The sequence below is a fragment of the Zeus faber genome, assembly GCF_960531495.2.
Source record: "Zeus faber genome assembly, chromosome: 19".
NCBI lineage: Eukaryota > Metazoa > Chordata > Actinopteri > Zeiformes > Zeidae > Zeus > Zeus faber.
In genome coordinates this window covers 24,663,245-24,683,028 of record NC_137206.1, presented here as the reverse complement: position 1 = coordinate 24,683,028, position 19,784 = coordinate 24,663,245, and the positions used below count along the sequence as shown (strand labels likewise).

The window sequence follows — 19,784 nt, the reverse complement described above, 5'->3', positions numbered from 1 at the left end:
AGTAACAAAAAAATGAATGAAAAACAAAAACAAAATAAAAAAGGTTTAAAAAACAAACAAACAAACAAACAACAAAAAAAAAGGCAGGGGGAGAGATGAGTCAGAGTTGTGACCGTCAGGCGTCGGTCGGTCCGTTTTTTTTTTTTTTTCGAGTGCCACCCCCCCCCCCCTTTTTTCTCTCTCCTCGATTCCCCGGTGACGACGCTACTACTACGTCACCTCCATGGCCACTGTGTTGTCCGCTAGGCTGTTCAGGGACGGCTTGTCCTGCTCGTGGGTGTCCCTGCAGGGGGGCAGGACACAGGAACGTTAGTCAAACTCAATGGTAGTTGACGACTGGTACTTTGTCATTAATTACTGTGACAAAGTGTACATGGGCAAAATTTGCTTTATTTTTTTTTTACCGTGTGCAAATTTAGCAGTTATTTTGTTATAATTAAACTCCGGCTACTGGAAAACAACATTCAAGAAATTCAGACTTATTCAAATTTATTCATATTAATTTATTCATTGAATTTGTTAATAAAAAAAAAACCTTTCTTAAATGATGCCTTTACTTACAAATTAGTCAAATAAGTAAAAAAATATCAAGATTTTGTACAATTTTGGGAAACCCTGCATGAGTAGTGCTCTGTAGCCTGCAGCGCAATACAAGGGTAACACAGCGTTAAAACCAGGTTGGCTACCATCAGTGATGGAAGTAGTCGTCAGGCCTTTCAATGAAGTAAAAGTACTAGTACCCTGACATTAAACGACCACAATGACACTGCATCACTGCCAATAAACTAACCAATGGTTTTGTTAAGCGAGGCTTTGGACGAAGGGGTCCACTGTCTAACTGTAACATACTGAGCTCTCACCTCGAGCCAATGTCCATGGACGCCGCCCCGGAGACTTTGGCCATGGGCAGGTTGGTGGCAGCGGCCAGCTTTAAGGCGGAGGGCGGCACACTGCCGAGCGCCCGGGGGAGGTGGCGCCCGGCCAGGCTGGAGGCCGCCGGTACGCTCAGACGGATGTTGTTCCCGATCAGGACCTGAGTGGTGGTGGTGGCGGCGGCGGCGGAGTTGGCGGTGCCGTGGCCCAGGACGCCCAGGGCGGCTGCACGGGCATTGGGTCCGGGGGAGAGCGGGGTGGGGGCCGAAGGAGTGGCTGGCTTGGAGGAGGGCTGGAGGAAGACCGGGGGGGCTGGGTTGGGGGTGGTGGGGACCACCGAGGAGCTGGAGAGGTGTAAGCCCTTAAACACACCTGGAGAAATAGAGAAAACCAAAAACATATTTATCCTCCACACAGGTAGAAATAAGTCGTGTTACTTTCTGGTTAGAAAAAATTTTAACCAGAGCTTGACATTTTGTACCTTTGGTGCCAAGATGGTTATTTGTCAAAAACGGTGGTGGAGACTGTGGGACAGATGCGCTGCGGCAGGGAGTGCCAATAAAATAAAAATACATTCAAGGCCAGAGAAAATAACCCTTACGGTACAATACAATTAAATACATTTTTTGTGACTACCTTGCTCTGATGACTTGCACTGAATGGAGTTGGCCAGGGTTGCATAGTCTGAACAGTAGCTGCTGGTAGGCAGCCCCTCAAGCAGGCTTCTAAATGATCATCCGTCATGGTGGAACGCTATTTCGACTTAATAATCTTCACGTGGGAAAAGGCTGACGCACACAAATAAGTAGAGCCCAATAATGCAGTCAAGGAGGTAGCACATTTCCTCATGTTTGGGTTATTTTCCTCTGTGAGTAAGTTCAAAAACTGTCATGAGCCCTGCACTTGAGTTGAATGTCAGCCTGTTGTGTCAACATCTCATCCTCCACTGCAGACCAGTTCAGGTGAAACAGTGTTGCAATTTTTGATGCGAGTGAATCAACCTCAATATCTTCCCTAAATGGGAAGCACATCAATGTAGTGATTGGCTTGAGTAAAGCCATGTCTTGAAACCCTTTGTCAAAGTCTGACAGACTCAATCTGCTCTGTGTAGCGCACACTGTCAAGCTGCCTTTGGGTCTCCAGCTCTGATGCGAGGTTTTGAAAGTTCCCCAAATCATGGCGCTGCAGCTTTGAGGACAGAAGTTGCATTTTTCGTTTGAAAGCATTAACTGAACGGATCATGTTGACCACGGTTTTGTATTTTCCTTGCAGCTCTAAATTGAGCTCATTCAACATGTTGGTCAGATCGTTTGAAAATAAAAAATAATTTTGAATGGCGCGTGATGTACCTGCACTATCTCTGCGATCTACCGGTCGATCGCGATCGACGTATTGGGCATCCCTGGTATAGTCCCTAGTGTGATCAAACATAAAAGTGACTACCAACGTATCTGGGCATTGAGTTCAAGAAAACATTCTCTACCAATTGCCAGATTTTGAGGGTGTATGGCCACGCCACCTGCCATGCAACTTGTTTATGCAGATCGTCCTGAGGAGCGAGTGAATACATCACAAGGTACAAAGTCCAGCGCTCGCATGCCAGCAAACTGAGGAAGAAGCACAAAAAATTCTTGAAAAGCTCACCTGAGCCCGGCAAGACCCCGTTGACTCCACTGGGCAGCACCAGCTCCTCCTTGGACTTGAAGGCCAGCAGTTGGTCCGAGGAGACCAGCGCCGACGCAGCAAACTGGGCGCTGGCCTGGTCCAGTGTCTTGGACACGAGGCCCTGCACACACGGCAAGGAGGAAGATAGGAAGCTTAACAGGGGAACTCTGCCGCATGGTTCCAGTACAGACACTCACAAGTCTCACTGTCAAGAACTGCTAATGGCTTTGTGTGGACTTGCTTAAGTCCATCCCAACACCAATAACTATTAGATTTCATTTGAAATGCATCCCATGCAGCTTTAAAGGCGGAAAAAAAAATTTAACGCAGAAAGAATTGGAAAGAAACGTGAGAGAGAAATGTGCTGAGATCATCGGTCAGTGGCGTGAATCTACAGAGCACAGCACTTTTCATGCCAAATAGGAACTTTTAATGTCCTGAGAACTCTTTTTTTTGACTTTCCCATGTCTATAGGATAACGACTGCATGGCAGATGATGACATAAGACCCTTTGGAATGGAGGTGATGGCGTCCATACTGACCTGTGTGTTGGCGGCGGAGGCTGCGTCGCTGACCTGCCACTGCTGCTGACTCTGCTCCAGCTGCTGCTTCTGCATGAGGGCCAGCTGCTCTTGGTGCTGCTGGTACTGCTCTACTGTCAACACTGAGACAAGACACACCCCGGTCAGATGCTGATACTGAGAGGGGTTAGGGATGCAACGCTACAGCGGGCCTAGGGTTCGGTAGGTATCACGGTTTTTGGGCCACGGTAACAATACGGTTTCGGTATCTTTATATTCAAGAAAATAATAATAATAGTATTTTCAGAGTATCAATAAGCAAATCAGACACCAGCTCTAGGTCTCTGGTACAATGTCAACTCATAAAACACATTCAAATTGATGGCACTCTTTACCAAAACATTTCTCTGTAGTTTTATCTTGTGTTTCTATGGAAAAGGCTTGCATGGGCGCAGTTGAAAAAAAATAAAATAATAAAAAAATAGAGAAATGCTGTGCGGCTGACGTGACCAGTGGAACTGCAACAGATTAGATAGGAAGCGCGCATTGGCGATAACATAGCGCATACCACTGCATCCCTAGAAGTGAAGCAGGTACACAATGTCTACAAAACAACAGACCCAACGTTTCAACAACCAAAAGCCAAACCAACAAACCAAAAGCCGCTTTTATACAGAGATCCCGCAATACTGCCAGAAGGAAGATCCGTCTGACACAGCTTTGCTCTCTTACACTGAACCAAACAAAGGCGACATAATGCCGCCTGTGTGTGTGATTTTAGATAGATGCCGGCATGCCATGATCATGGGGTTGTGTCACACAACAGCGTCGGCCTCTAGTGTGACGTATACCATAGAGTTCAGGAGAATCACACTGATTTAACAAGCTTAATTAAAATGATCTCATCTAACGAACGCTGTAGGCTATGGTGAGGACGATGCTGACTTACTGACAGCGTAGCTGTGAGACACTGGCGATGCACGACCTGCACGGCACAGAGCGCACCGTACTGTAACAGTCATCTCATGCCCATTTCCCCCACTGCCCATTCCGTGTCCATGCTCCAGGCTCTGCCAGAATCTTGTGCACAAGGCCAAAAGCTTGAACAAAAGCTTTGACTAAATGACATCAATGTAATGTAATATCCAATAATCGCATTAGACAGACACCAGCCTAACTGAAAGAATTTACTTTTAAAATCCCTTTCATAAGGCACAGATTACAGCTACAGGTCAGGAACCAACGCTCCCCACCACCAGGCCAATTTAAGATTATATTTGATCTGCAGCAGAGCAATTCCAAAGTGTCGATAAGAGCTTAAAAGGTCTTTTGATTTATGGGCATTATTTCTTGTTAAAATGCAGCAATTGTGGTGTGACTCAAAGAATATTTGAGAAGATAGAGGACAAATATCAGGGCACAGATTGACCTGGGACGGCGCCCGGCCGCGGGTCTCAGGCAAATAAAGTTTGATAGATGGTTGTGATTGGTTAAACCCATTTTTTCGCAGGCAATAAATAGAATAAACAGCCCATGGCGAGAATGAAATAAATTACATATTTTCGGAAAGCAAAATATCACGTTGGATATGTATAGATAGATAGACAATTTAGTCATCTGCAGAGAGAGAGTTACCAAATATGGTTTCAAGTCTGGTTGCACTTGATGTAAAATGACCTCAACTTGTCACCAGAGGGTTGGTGGTTCATTCCCAAAAATAAACAGAGAACGTTTCACCGCAACTACTGCAGTGAAGATGCTCAGAATCACCCCGAAGTAGACTGACAAGTAGAAGAATTTACACAAATATAACTGAGACTGACAAACCAAGTGTGGGAAAAATACATGAACAAATCAAATGCCAAACGTGCAAGATTGAACACATTCATTTATGATTCATGACATTCCTCAACATAATAGGTTATGGCAGCGGTGCTCACTAAAATATCGTAACAAAATGAGACTATTTTGACAGCCCAGCAATGTCAGTATAAATCTAGAGATGTGTATTAAAACAGAATCATCATCAGGTTCAGATGACGCAAACTCAGGACAAAATCAACGACTTGGAACACTCCTGCACAGCAACAAAATATCTATTAATTTAGCATACTTGAGTGGAAACCCTGCATACTCTATACTACAAAGACTGTGTTACATACAAATATTTTAGAGGGTGCCTTTATAAAAATCAATTTCAAATGGGGCAACCGTTAATCTATCTTACACTGTACACAACTACCACAGGACTCCCAAATACGTCCAATCTTTCTCCACGACGATGACCAGATTTGAAGATAGTGCTCAGCATGGCACAAATTTAGTACAACTGTGGAACGATGAATTCTCCAGGCCTTGCTGTGTCAGAGCTGCACACAAATCAGACAATGAGAAATGCCCCCCTCGACACCTGGGCCAATTACCCACTATCCTGGACACCTTCCTTCCAATCAGATGAACTTATGCAAATTATAAAAACCCAACAATGAGCTGAACAGACAACCGAAACAGAAACTCAAGTTCCTACAGATCTCTAGACAGTCTGCCATTGCCAGTCTCTAAAGCCACAACTTGAATTAATCAGAAGCACGACAGCTTTAAGTAGTCCAAGAACGCATGTATGCATTATGAGCCCGTAACATATTCACAGACCAACTTATCATACTTTAAAACACTGTCCCCAGCCTGGTTCGGCCTGGGGCGTTTAATATTCTAGAAGCTCCTTTTCTGTGGCTCTCAAGAATCAATTTATACAAGAGCATGTCTAATTGACTAACCCATACCAGGAGAGCAGAAATTGATGTATTCTAATTAGAAAAGTACGTCTGAGGCAAAGGCATCGTTTGATATACCAGCGGGCCAAAACCTACTAGTCCACAATCTACCTTTGAAACGGCTCAGAAGGGGACGCAGAGCAACAGACTAAGCAGCAGCAAAAAAGCTTTAAAGTCAAATTTTGCCCCTTTGCATTGGACATCACACACCCACACCCTTTCATGCATGACGAAATTTTCCAATTATGGCTCTCCCTTTATGCAGCGCACACTACAAAGCCGAATCAGGTCGGCTGTTGAGCTTTCACACCAGCAGCTTTTAAGTTTTTACAGGGAAATGGAGGCAGAGTTATAAGAGATGACAGCGACAGGCCTGCAGTAACCCTGCAATTATTTAATCCCAATCTCCAGAACTTTCATGCCACGCACGAAAGGTTAATTTGTGGTTTGAAAACATCCAGCACCCAGGTCGATTTACAGCCCTAGATAGACGGAGTACTCCTCTATAAACCATTTCATTGTTGGTGGCGGGGTCCATCTTTCCCAGGAAGAATACAAAGATCAGGCACAAGCAAGGAATGAAAAGCCTCCGTGGTGCATTTGACAAATCAGCGTAGGTTAGTAAACTCAGGAAATGGATGACTATTAAAGAAAAGAAAAATGAATAGTACGATAACCTTGGATAATAAAATCACCACCTCAACTGACCAAGAAAAACAAATCAATCAATGAGAAGCTAAATGAAAGTGACTGTCTTAGTGCGAAGACGAGGAAAATGTAGAAGTGAAAATTTTTTCAAAAAAACATCCCAGTTTCAGATAGATTTTTGGGACTTGTAGTGTAATCCACCCAGCACAGACAACCTTATGAAATGACATTTTAAATACACTGCTCAAAAAAATAAAGGGAACACAATCATTACAATGTAACTCCAAGTCAATCAAACTTCTGGGATATCAACCTGTCCAGTTAGGAAGCAACACTGATTGTGAATCCATTTAACCTGCTGTTGTGCAATAAGCAAGATAACCCCTATAAAGGAATGGTTCTACAGGTGGTGGCCACAGACCACTTCCCTGTCCTCATCTTTCCTGGCTGATTTTTTGTCACTTTTGCATTTTGCCAGTGCCCTCAACACTAGAGGTAGCATGAAGCGGTGTCTGCAACCCACAGAATTTGCTCAGGTAGTGCAGCTCATCCAGTTTCTGCTCAAACTGTCAGAAACAGACTCCATGAGGGTGGTATGAGGGCCCGAGGTCCACAATTGGGCCCTGTGCTCACAGCCCAACACCGTGCAACCCGATGGCATTTGCCAGAGAACACCAAGATTGGCAGATTCGCCATTGGTGCCCTGTGCTCTCCACGGATGAAAACAGGTTCACACTGAGCACATGTGACAGACGTGAGAGTCTGGAGACGCCATGGAGAACGCTCTGCTGCCTGCAGCATCCTCCAGCATGACCCCTTTGGCAGTGGGTCAGTGATGGTGTGGGGAGGCATATCCTTGGAGGGCCGCACAGACCTCCATGTGCTAGCTAGAGGTACCTTGACTGCTATTTGGTACTGGGATGAGATCCTCAGACCCATTGTCAGACCATATGCTGGTGCAGTGGGCCCTGGGTTCCTTCTGATGCATGCCAATGCTCGGCCTCATGTGGCTGGAGTGTGTCAGCAGTTCCTGCATGACAAAGGCCTTAATGCTATGGACTGGTCTGTCCGTTCCCCAAACCTGAATCCAATCAAGCACCTCTAGGACATCATGTCTCGTTCTATCCAATGATGCCACGTCGCACCACAGACTGTCCAGGAGTTGAGTGATGCCCTGATCCAGGTCTGGGAGGAGATCCCTCAGGAGAACATCCGTTGTCTCATCAGGAGCATGCCCAGACGTTGCAGGGAGTGCATACAGGCACCTGGAGCCCACACACACATTACTGAGCCTCATTTTGAGTTGTCTTGAGGAATTTCCACAGAAGGTGGATCAGCCTGTGATCTGATTTTTCCACTTTTATTCTGAGTATGATTCTGAATCCAGACCTCCATGGGTTAATGATTTTGATTTCCATTGATCATTCTTATGTTATTTTGTTCTCAATGCATTCCACTATGTAATGAATTAAGATTTTCAACTGGAATATTTCATTCATCGAGATCTAGGATGTGTTGTTTAAGTGTTCCCTTTATTTTTTTGAGCAGTGTATATGTTAACAACAATGATCCTGTCTCAACTTCATGGTACAACATACAGCAGCGTTGGGCCACATGTGATTGGTAAGACTAACAGGGAATGTTGCTCCATATCACCCTGTATAGCGAGGGGGGGTGTTTCAGCATCATGACTGACCGACCTGTGCATGTGAAGAGAAGCTGAACTCTAGTACATGGACAGCACATGATCCAGGGACACCAACGATTAAGGTGAAATAGATTTACCGTTAAGCCATCGCTTCCATAGAAAACGCTCTACTACAATCGTGAATCTGGATGAAGAAAACCGATAACTCACCATTAACACGGGTGGGGGCGGGTACGGTTCGGTTCTGTGAGTGGATTCCTCCGGCCGGGGGCCGGGCTAGTCCGGGTGCCGTTCGGCTAAAGCCCCTCAACCCTCTGCGGGATGTTTTTCCTTCACCCGAGGGGTGCTGGGAAAGCGTCCGTGGTCTAAAATGCCTCCAGCGGCATGACTTGATGTTGAGCAGAATCCGACTTAAGTCGTCCGACGAGGGCGATGTGGCGGGGGGGAGGTGGGAGGAGCAGTTGGGGTCCGAGGTATTGGTTTCTGAGGTACTGGTGTTGGAGTTGCGGAGTGGAGAGCTGGGGGGCGAGGCGGCCAGCGGCTCGGGCTCCGGGTCCGAATCGAGGCTCTGAAAGACGCCGTCCAGGTCTGTGTGTGCCCGGTCCAGCAAGACCCTGCAACCAAAATAAACCTTTAGAATTCAATCGACAGGGGCAGAGAAGGAGAAGACACTTCATCAATGGAAGACCTTTTACTTCAGTAAAGGTATAAATAATGTTTTATTTTTAACCTTTGATTAAGCAGAAAGGTCTCATTTACAAGAGAGTCCTGATGAAACTGACACAAAAAGGTAAAAGTACCACAATGACATTTCTACTGAAGTGAAAGTTTCTATGTACTTAAAAGTTCGGGCTGTAACGATAACCGCATTACCACAAATACCACGGTGATGTGAGATCACCGCGGGGTTGAGCTCATTATCATCACCACAAATAATATAATATAAATAAATACATTTTTGTATTACATTTTTTGCTGTTGAAAGGTACAGCAGTGCATAATGTATGTAATAAACACGATTATCATTTTTTCGTTATCATTGACTGTCTTCCATCCTATGTTTGAGGGCTTCTAGAGAAACCAAACTTTTCAGATGCTCCGCTCGTCACTTTGGCGTCACACGCCGAGGGGGAGGGACAGCCCATTAAACATTCATTTTCTAGGGTTGTACACGAGTCAGCATTTTGTCAGTCGATTCAATTGAGCTGTTCAAAACACACAAGGCTAAAAACACACTTTTTTTGTTGTTTTGAAGCAACACAATTGAAATGTTATCCCTGTGCATTTTGTAAGCATCTATCTGTTTTATCCTGTTATTGTAATGCACTGACTGAAAAAAAGTAACCCCCCAATTCCACGGGGATACTTTGCTTTTTCATACCGTCTCAGCCCTACGTAAGTAAGTACTTGTCATATCAAGCACTTTATTACATGGCTTACATATAACATATTACATGGCTACCGGCGCTTGACTAAAGTGTTAATTGCAATTATTTGTTGATGATAATGACCAACTAAAATTTCACTTTGTGACAGCAGTTGTGCAGACGACCAGCACTGAGCAAGTAAACTAATCCAAACGAAACAAAACATGAAAACAAGCTTCTGTTATGAGTGTAGGCCCACATACACTTACCTGCACAGACAAAACTGAGTTAATTATTTGCAATATGATTAACTGTTTGATTTATAATTAAAATGTCACCTAGCAGAAATGCTTTTGTCACAAAAGGCATACAGCGAGCTCCAACCTCCCTCAGGGAACCCGCTAAGTTGAAAGATGAAGAGGAAAAAAACAAAAACATTTCCAATCTTGTGTGCGTGCACGAAAACAGACAGTCTGACCCAAGTTAATCTTGTCCCCGTCATCTGGCAGTGAGTCTGGTGCCGGCCAACTCAAATCACAACTCTTTATTCGATATAATTACTGATGGTAATACCAGACAAAAGCCCTGGCACGTCACTGTTGTTTTATTGCCAGCGGCGAGGTAGAAAGTCTGACTTTCTATCTCCCGGCCCCAGATGTTCATAAATCCCCAAATGAACCTGTCGTCTGCACACCTGCCCACCGGATTTTAGATCTCCACTCTGCACCAAGGTTTGCATTTTTTCCTTCAATGCTGCGGCTAGACCAACGAAACATGGCAAAGGTAATGCAGAAAATGTGTTTTCATACAGTGTTGTGTGAACGTGGCTTCGTAAACAATCAATGTATTTCAAATGTGATCGGAAAGTGTTTGTTTTTTTCCACTGGGCGGTGGCGCACATAAGCACATGTCCCAGATCAAACTATTGCTGTGCTTAAAAATAATAAAGCCAACAGGGGGCACAGCAAGGGCCAATCCCTACATCAGTCATATTGTTTCAAGCTGTGTGGGTCGGAATTTGAATATAATTACACATAGAGGAAAAAATAAGCCTTCACCAGCAAAATTTAAGGCCAAGATATGAATGAGCATTGTATTTTTTCCGTGCACTTGGTAATAGGGGAGCTTGTACCGGAACACCAGTTTTACTCTGCCATGGAAGGTTAAAAGCATGAAAAGAAACCAGTTTAACCCGAGAACACATAGGCAATTTCAACCCTCTAGAATGCATATGGTGGGTCAAAAATAACAGCTTAAAATGTGTTTATTTATATCATTTTAGGTGATTTAAATATGGTGGCTTGAAAAACAAAGCAAGAAAACAGGCATTCTAGGGTTAAATCACCTCCACATGCTTTTGAACTACTTGCAACCATCAACTCAATTACAACACTCTTGACACGTCACTCGAAGTCAAGTCAAGTTTGAGTCAAGTCGACTCAAAGTCACTCGTCTAATATCAGTAACTAAAATAGGTCAAATAAGTTGCGTCTGACATAAAGGAAGCGGGGCGCTGGTGGGAGCTCACCTTCCCCCTCTGCCGGTTCGACGGCGGGCCAGGCCCACGCAGCGCCGCGGCACCGTCAGCGAGGTCAGGCAGTAACGGAAGCGCAGGTCACCCTGGCCGCCGTCGGATGGACTCACCCAGGGCCAGTCGCCGCCCTGATCCGGACAAGACTGGGGCGGGAGGCGGAAGAAAGTCAAGCTTTATTCATACTATACTTTTCAAAAGGTTGGAAAGTCCTTCACAGATTAGGAAAAAAATGGGACAACAGGCCCATTTCAATTAGATTGAAATATATGATAAATCAAATAAAATACAAGGAAAAAAATAAAAAATTCAAAGACAAAGTGGAAAATCAACATGAGTGGATCAAATAAAATAGAATTGTTAGAATAATAGTATAAAAGCATTATATATTTTCTACAGGAAGAGGTAGACACTTGGCACTAGATTATTCTATGATGAGTTATTCTAGCAGTTTGTTTGTTGCAGTGATTACATTCTAAACCATCGCCATTTGCACCAGAACACCATTTTTACTCTGCCAAGACTAGGGATGCTCCTAACGACTTATTTCTTTGTTAATTAAATGGAAGTTTAAATTTAGAAGTCTAAAAGTCTGAAAACCCCCTGCATATATCATTAAAAAAAATATATATATATTATATATATTATAGCCATTTGAAACCATTAATCACATTCTTCAGTTACCAAATTAAATTTAAAATCTTTCAGGTACTATCGCCCCCCCCCCCCCCCCCCCCGGACCAGGCGGAGGCGAGCCCAATGAGGGGACCCTTGAGAGGGGGCGCCGACACCGTGAAAACCATAGTTTTTACAGTTTTACGAGATGGCATCTGTCACTTTCCACACCGCTGGCTTAACTTGTGGAGCAAACAGGCCAAATCTGTGTGTGTGTGTGTGTGTGTGTGTTTAATCCGGCATGTTAACATTAACAGGGCTGAATCATTTTTTATAAAGCAACATTTGACGAGGAAGACATAATATTTCAGTGCAAATTATGTCAATATGGTATATAAATGTGTACACAAATTAAATTATACGTTTAACTGACTACTATTGATGGTACCGCCTAGCGAGGGTAGCAACATTTAATCGACTAGTTGAAGAATCATGTGCACAACTGGTTGTTATTTAAATGACAATTTTAAAATAAATTCAGCAATTAAAACAATAGAAATAAATCATATCATTGTACCAATTTAATTATTATTATTATTTTTTTTAAACCCAGCCAGCAGCACTGTAGGCAATGCAAACGTTTAAATCTACTCCAAATATTGCAGGATGTTGAAAGGGACGGGGGGGGTGAAATGAAACAAGAGAAAGAGAAACAAGGGATTTGGAGGCAGAGCCAGGAGCGCTGGCAGGGAGCGCCACAGCGAGGGAACTCACAGCGTAGTACTGACAGCCGGCCTTCCTCCTGAATGCATAGCAGCCATCTGGGTCGTTCTCTTCCTCCGCCTCGGAGGAACCTGAATGGATCTGACGGCGCGAGAGAGAGCGAGAGAGAGCGAGAGCGAGAGCGAGAGCGAGGAGACACGACAGGTGATCAAACAGAATCACTCGAAATAGAATCACTGGAAAACCGCGGTTGTCTCTTTTTTTGTTGGGTACATTTTCGTAATCGTACAGAATTTTTTATTTGTTTGTCAGGAGGAGGGAATCCCCAGATACAGGGGCTGTGCACAAAAAAACCCAACAACAGCTACAGCTTCCTGTTTTAGGATTTGAACACATTAACCGTTTAACACCTTTCAGTGATCTCACATTTATAGTCACTGAAAATGTTATTATTTGTATCTGACCTGTATCATGAAGTACCTGACGAGTACTAAGAATGAGTGCTCAGTACGTTGAAAGTGACATCACCACTCATCATCCACCAGAGCTGGAGCCCACCTGCGAGAAGGGCTCGTCGTCCGAGCTGGGGAAGTCGTACTGATTCAGGTCCTTGGGGTTGAACACGGAGGGGCCTAAATGCTGCGGCGCTGCTAGGGGCTGGATCTTGGGTTTTTTCTCATATTTCCTCTTGGTTCGGACCACCTCCATCTTCTCCGGCTGGAAGGGAGTGAGAAAAAGAAACGGAGAGGTTAGTAATTAACATTAGCTGCTGAATCGTAATCAAGCCTTTTGTCCAAAAACTGAAATTGAAGACCTGTCTTGTCACGTGGACCCCGCCTGCTCTATTCTCTTCATAGGGGGGGGCTGGGCGCCTAGAGAGAACCCCCGTTTATAGGATGAAAATTTTTCCCTATGGATTTATGAGGTTGTTTTTGTGTGAATCTGTTCCATTGTTGTGGTAGAAAAAGCAAGGACAACATATTATAGCACACAGTCATACACTTTTCTACAATTTATACAAGTGGAAACTGCTTATAATGATCACGGTTATAGTGATCAATGGCTTATATGGATCAAAAAGCTTGGGACCGAATCATTCATAAAAAAATGCTGTTTCATTAATTCGCTAATATTAATCAAGAAGTTCATTGACAGTGTTCATTTCAATAACATATGGCAAAAACTATGGTAATTAAATTATTTTTTAACTTTACTCCCATGATCCCTTTCCTCGCGGTAACTGATCTGCAGTGGGCAGACCGGGGCCAACCAGTGCTATAGCCCCGTCAGGATAAACAGGCAGATTAGAGCAGCCACGCCCCCACCCCTCCATTTATTTATAAATAAATAAAAACAGTGTATTTATTTTTGCTGTATTTATTTTCCTTTTTTTGGAGCCATTGGTACCATTAGATGATAATCTGCATCAGAAAAAAAAAACTGATTATAATAATCATCTGCTTATAGTTGTGAATTTGACACGGACAGATGTGATCACTATAACAGGTTTCTACTGTATAGGATTTGTGTCCGACCACTGCAAAACTCGCCATCTTGCGCATTTCTAAAATGGCCAGGGGCAGCCAAATAAGTTGGAAAAAAACCCTTTCTTGAGAGAAAATGAGATTTTTCCTTTGAGAGTTTCGTTTAAAGCGAGAGTCCAGGTGAAGATCGTTCATCCATATTCCATGTGATGTGAAGTCACAATGTGAAACCGTTTTGATAGAATTCATGATTCAAATCGTACTACTCTTACACACTGTTGTGAAACGGCAAAGAAAAACCCTTCGCGTCACGCACCTACGTCACTTCTGTAAACAGCCGGTTAAAGAGCAGCATGGGGGTGTTTCGGTCTCACTTGTCTGTGAAAACTTCCTTCTGTATCGTTATGGATTACGCATAGCGTGTGGCGGAAGCTCTGAATCATATTTCGGACCTTAATCTGGCCAGTGTGATAGATCCAAGGTAGTGTTAGCAGCGCGTACTGGACTTCAATTTCCGTGACGATGATCAGTTCTCCGACAGCGACGCGGAGAACAACAGCAATGCTGAATGTGATATTATTCTTATATATTAACATTTCAAGCAGCAGATTTCAAACTTAATGTGACGATGAAACGGAATATTTTCAAGAACCACCGGTTGAGACCGACGATACATCCGTTTTTGTTACAACGGAGGAAGTTGATGAGGTGACGAAGTCTGTTGAGGTTGGTGAGAGATTTTCAGATATTCATATTAGATATTCATAGAGACTCATTATTGATAGACTCTACATTTTGTTGTGTTGTTTGTACTTTTAAACACCAAAATAATTCCACTTTATAAAACATGTATGTTCTTGCAGTTAAATAAAAGCTTTTTTAAAAACAAAATGGGTTGTGTTTTTGAGCTGTTCGTGATTGGCCCATTCAGCAGTATTTTAATTAGCCATGAGGCTTTGTTTGTCCGCCAAACCCATTTACATTCTGGGACCTGGCTGAATGAACCTGGTGTGGGTTTGAAAAAAAAAAAAAGTTTGCTTCACCCTTGTCATTAACAAATCATAGGTTTAAAAATATTTACTTGATTTGCACAAGTGACACCTTGTTTGGAAGCTGATTCTCCACTTTCAAATGATGCGAGAAAAAAAAAATCTCGAAAGCTGCCAAATGACAAAAGGGTCATTTGGTAGTACACGGTGAGTCGCATTTAAGCAATATTTGACCTATTCCAATAGCCATGCTAATAGCACGTGCTCAAGTCAAATGTGAAGTTGGATTGGATTGGTTGGATTTGCATTAATTATTGCTCTCACCAAATCTCTCTCAATTTCCTGGAAGGAGTGAATATTGATTTGGGATGAAGATCAACGCAACAATATAGAGCGAATTGGTGATCTTGTGTTTGGATCGGTCCTTGGGAAAGTGTTTACTCTGCAGTCTGCTCTGTAAGAACTGCATTCAGTGGAGTGTTTGGATCTGTGTCCGTGTGTGTAGTACAGGGCATTGATATGCAGATGGTGGCACGCGCCAGATGCCGCAGCCGGGCCAGATGGCCGCCCACCCCCCCAGTCGGCCGACCCCTTCCCTGACTCAACACACTCCTACTCTGCTGGGGTTAGTCAACGCTTAAGAGTTGTTAAGCCTGGGGGGGAGGGGGCATTACAGGAAAGAAGTGGGAAGGATCTGAGGACGTCACAGTGGTGGGAATAGTCGCTGCAGCGGTGCGAGTGGGGGTAGCGTTACACAGATGAGGGAGCTAAAGAATAGGAAGTGAAGGGGGAGGCAGGGGAGATAATTAAGTGATAATGGGAGGTGGTGCGACAGGACAAGTTGATGAAGCGCTGTAGTAGCAAAGCAGATGGTGACTCGGGTTCAAAATGAACAGAGTCTGCGGTGCGTGTTATCGATTCCCCCGACCCCTTATCAGCATAACCTTCATAGGAGTTATTAACGGGCAGTAAGTGAGTAGCATGAGGTTGTCGTACAGTTGAAACGGGGTCGTGACATCACACACAGTGGGCCTGTTCATTTCAAGGATTTGACTGTAAAATGCACATGATCGTTTTCTGCCTTTGTATTTCCCCAAAAACAAAAATATTTGAGTCATCTAAAACTCCAAAAGTAAGGCAAACTCATTGTTTCTCAATTTGTTTAATTAACTATTGATTAATAATAAAAATCTATATATGATTAAAACAAAAAGTTTGGACCCAACACATGTGACCCACTGCAGCAAAACCCGCTATCTTGCGCAGTTCTTCAATCGCCAGGAGCAGCCAAATAAGTTGAAAAAAACCTTTCTAGAAGGAAGATTTTATTTTTCAAGATTCGTGTTCCTTTGTGTTTTGTTTTTTTTATCTCTCAACATATCTTCAAAACAGAGTTTGATTTATAAATAGTAGAAAAATGTTAAACTGTGGAGTTAAATATTCCCGTTAGATTACATGGGGAAACACAGTTCACTTACCAAGATGCTGAACAATGCTGATCGATCGTTTCCTTTAAATTGACAATCCAGGTAAAAATCATTCATCCATATTTTATGTGATGTAAAGTCACAATGTGAAACTGTTTTGATAGAGTTCAACCTTTAAATCTGAAGATTTTTACACACACACACACACACACACACACACACACACACACACACACACACACACACACACACACACACACACACACACACACACACACACACACACACTTTTGAAGGGGGCATATCCCAACGTATACCGGCGAAGAAGTCATGCTGATGTCATTTCCGTCATGCCGAGGATCCAGTTCCACTTGTCTGTGAAAACTTTCGTCTCCGTGTTACGTATTACAAGAAGTGGGTGCCGGAAGATCGAAATCATATCGCGGACCTTAATCTGAGCAGTGCGATAGATCCAAGTCAGTGTAAGCAGCGGGTCCTGGACTTCATATTTCTAGATGATAGTCAGTTCTCCGACAGCGACACAGAGAACGACTGTGAAACTGATTCCGGCGTTATCCTGGACTTGGAGAAGATTTCAAACAGTGGATTTCAACCTGAATGTGACAATGAAACGGAATATTTTCAAGAACCACCGGAGGAGACTGAAGACACGCCGTTGTTGTCACAACAGAAGAAGTTGACATGATGAAGTCCGTTGAGGTTGGTGATGGTAATGGACAAGATTCCCAATTTTACCTGCAAATGCAGCCAGGGTGGAAAAGAAAATGCAGAGGCCCCAAACAGGCTCTCAGAGTGTAGCTGGGGTAGGGTTGGAGTTAGCCCACACAACTCCAAGAACTTCGAAGATATTTGGCAAACACACATAGACAGAGGCTGATATACAGAGATTCATATGTGACCCTCCGCGTACTTTAAGGTCATTTGGCGGCTCTGAGATTTTTTTTCCCCTCGCATCATTTGAACGTAGGAGCTTTCTTCTTCGCCGTTTCACAACAGTGGCTCAGTGTGTGTGTTTAAGTAGTACGATTTAAAGGCTGAATTCTATCAAAATGGTTTCACATTGTGACTTCATATCACATGGAATAGGGATGAATGACCTTCACCTGGACGCTCGCTTTTAAAGGAATCGGTCGGCTTTTGCTGTGGTGGGAGACATATTATTGATACTCTAGATTTTGTTGTGTTTGTTGTGTAATTCCTCTTTCATAAAACATGTATATTCTTACTGTTAAAAGCCTTTTTAAAAACAAATGATGTGTGTCGATGAGGCTGTTCAACATTCCCTCAAAACACAAGAACAATGCAGAGAATGCCCCATTCAGCAGTGTGTCGAGTGGCCATGCGGTTATGTTGGTCCTCCACCATTTGCATTCTAGGAGCTTGCTGAATAAAGCCAAATGTGGGTGAAAACTTTGAAGGTGATTATCTCAGAATCACAGTTTGTCACACCCTTGTCATTAACAAGTCATAGCTTTAAAAATGTTTGCTTGATTTGCACAAGTGACACCTTGTTTTGAATCTCTGATTCTTCACTTTCAAATTATGCAAAAAAAAAAAAAAAGAAGTCAAAACCCACCAAATGTACCTGAAGTCTGTGGTGGATCACATATAGTATTAAAATGTATTGTAGATTGTTGGCTATGCCTATGCCTTCTAGGGACATGAATTCAAACGACTTTGCAAGGTACAGTCACGTGAATAGCAGTTGCCATGGGAACGTCAATTAAGCCAGCACAACAGACCAAACCAGCAGGCAGTGTTGACATTTGTGTTTATAAATTTGAACCCCCCCATCGGATTTATTTCATTTTGCCTAGTGCTGCAAGGTCTCATGGGATGTCCAACGTCGGACAATGAACAATCTATGCTTTCTACTGTTCATGTTTTCTTTTGTCTTTTTTTGTAAATTGGTTGACCTTTCACACCAGACAGGAAAGCCAAAATATTACCTTCTTGTAGTCCTTGATGTCCAAGTGCTCCTGGTGTCTGTACTGGTTGTTGCTGGACGGGGGGATGATGGGAATGGTGTAGACGGGCTTCACCAGGGCGCACTGTGCCAAGGCCTCGGCCATGACCTCGCTGCCGTAGTCTGGCATCACATTCCTGATGAGACAGGAAAGCGGAGGAAACATGGAAGGCAGAAAAGTTAAGAGGAGTCGGCTTCACCTGTGGAGGGCTTCATCACAGGAGCTTAAAAAGGCCTTACAAAAAAATAAAATAAAAAAAGTAATGAACCCATCACAGATAGACCGATGTGCAAGTCCCCAGTGTGGTAAAAAACATTCAACACATCCTCTTAGAGAATGGAAACATAGAATTAAAAAAACAAAACAGTAAAATCAAGTAGTAGAAAGACAGCAGAAAAACCAGCATCACCTTTATGTGTTACGTGTTATCTTTTGATCGTGATTTGTGTCCACATCAGGTGTTGTCCTGGTCATGAGTTTAAAAGTGAGGTATGCCCCAAACTAACAAACCACTTCTGCAACATCTTGATCAGAGACGTTCAAATATGACAAATAGCTTTCAGTGGACAGAACCAAACATGGTATCAGGTTTATATTCATATATCTGCAGCACAACACCTGTGTGCCTCTTCCTCAGTCTAATGTGATGAGGCGGAGCACAGGGACCATCTCTTCAGAATAGAGTAGTTTAGTTCAAGGGGAGGAAATTGGCGTGACTGCCAGTGGGAACCAGATCGTGATAACAGGAGGAAATTGAAATGTCACAACAATAAATAAATAAAATAAAAGAGAATCCACAGAAGACCGCTCCGCTTCAAGCTCACGCTGACAACTACTTTCAGAGGAAATTAATTTCTCTCGGATGTCATGCGGAGATGGATTGAATGGGAACCAAGGGAGAAACGTGGGGGATTTAAATACAAAGATAAATAAACACTATCTATCTATCTATCTATCTATCTATAAAACTACTCAAATGCCCTCGTAAGAGTAGCGATGGAAACTTCGTGGGGGATTTAAATACAAAAATAAATAAACACTATCTATCTATCTATCTATCTATCTATCTATCTATAAAACTACTCAAATGCCCTGGTAAGAGTAGAGATGGAAACTTCAATAGGATAATTTCCTCTGGACACCTTGATAATGTACTTGTGTAATTGTGTAGCGAACAGCGCCTCCAATTAACACGAGTATCTGACTATAAGCCAACGTTTACACACTGCTCTCCTGTTGACGATCATATAGACAATCATATAGACAAGTGTTGGAATGGCCTCTTCATAGACTTTAGCCACAACAAGTTCAAAACAAGCCTCATCAATCACAAGCAATACAAACTCCCAGAATGCCTTGTAAGAGCGATTACAAGCCCACCGTTATCAGCCAATAGCTTCTCAGCAGCGGGAACAGTAGTAAATGCTCAGAAAGTCGTAGGGCACGGACACATTCTATTTCTCCTTTGCTGGAAATTCACCTGCCTTTAGCTCAACCACTGGTCTAAATTGGATCATAGGTTACAGAAGAA

The 19,784-nt window shown here is 43.2% G+C and overlaps 1 protein-coding gene across 1 annotated transcript in view; it reads right to left on the bottom strand.

The window, feature by feature from the left end:
• Positions 1–210: 210 nt before the first annotated feature.
• Positions 211–19,784, bottom strand: part of epc1a (enhancer of polycomb homolog 1 a) — a gene marked incomplete at both ends in the record, with an annotated part of 44,626 nt that continues 25,052 nt past the window's right edge. The window contains 9 exons of the mRNA XM_080019974.1: positions 211–283; positions 861–1,245; positions 2,518–2,659; positions 3,081–3,202; positions 8,340–8,743; positions 11,025–11,173; positions 12,417–12,506; positions 12,924–13,082; positions 18,236–18,389. Of these exons, the coding sequence (XP_079876100.1) occupies positions 211–283; positions 861–1,245; positions 2,518–2,659; positions 3,081–3,202; positions 8,340–8,743; positions 11,025–11,173; positions 12,417–12,506; positions 12,924–13,082; positions 18,236–18,389 (1,678 nt within the window). The remainder of the gene's footprint in view (positions 284–860; positions 1,246–2,517; positions 2,660–3,080; positions 3,203–8,339; positions 8,744–11,024; positions 11,174–12,416; positions 12,507–12,923; positions 13,083–18,235; positions 18,390–19,784) is intronic.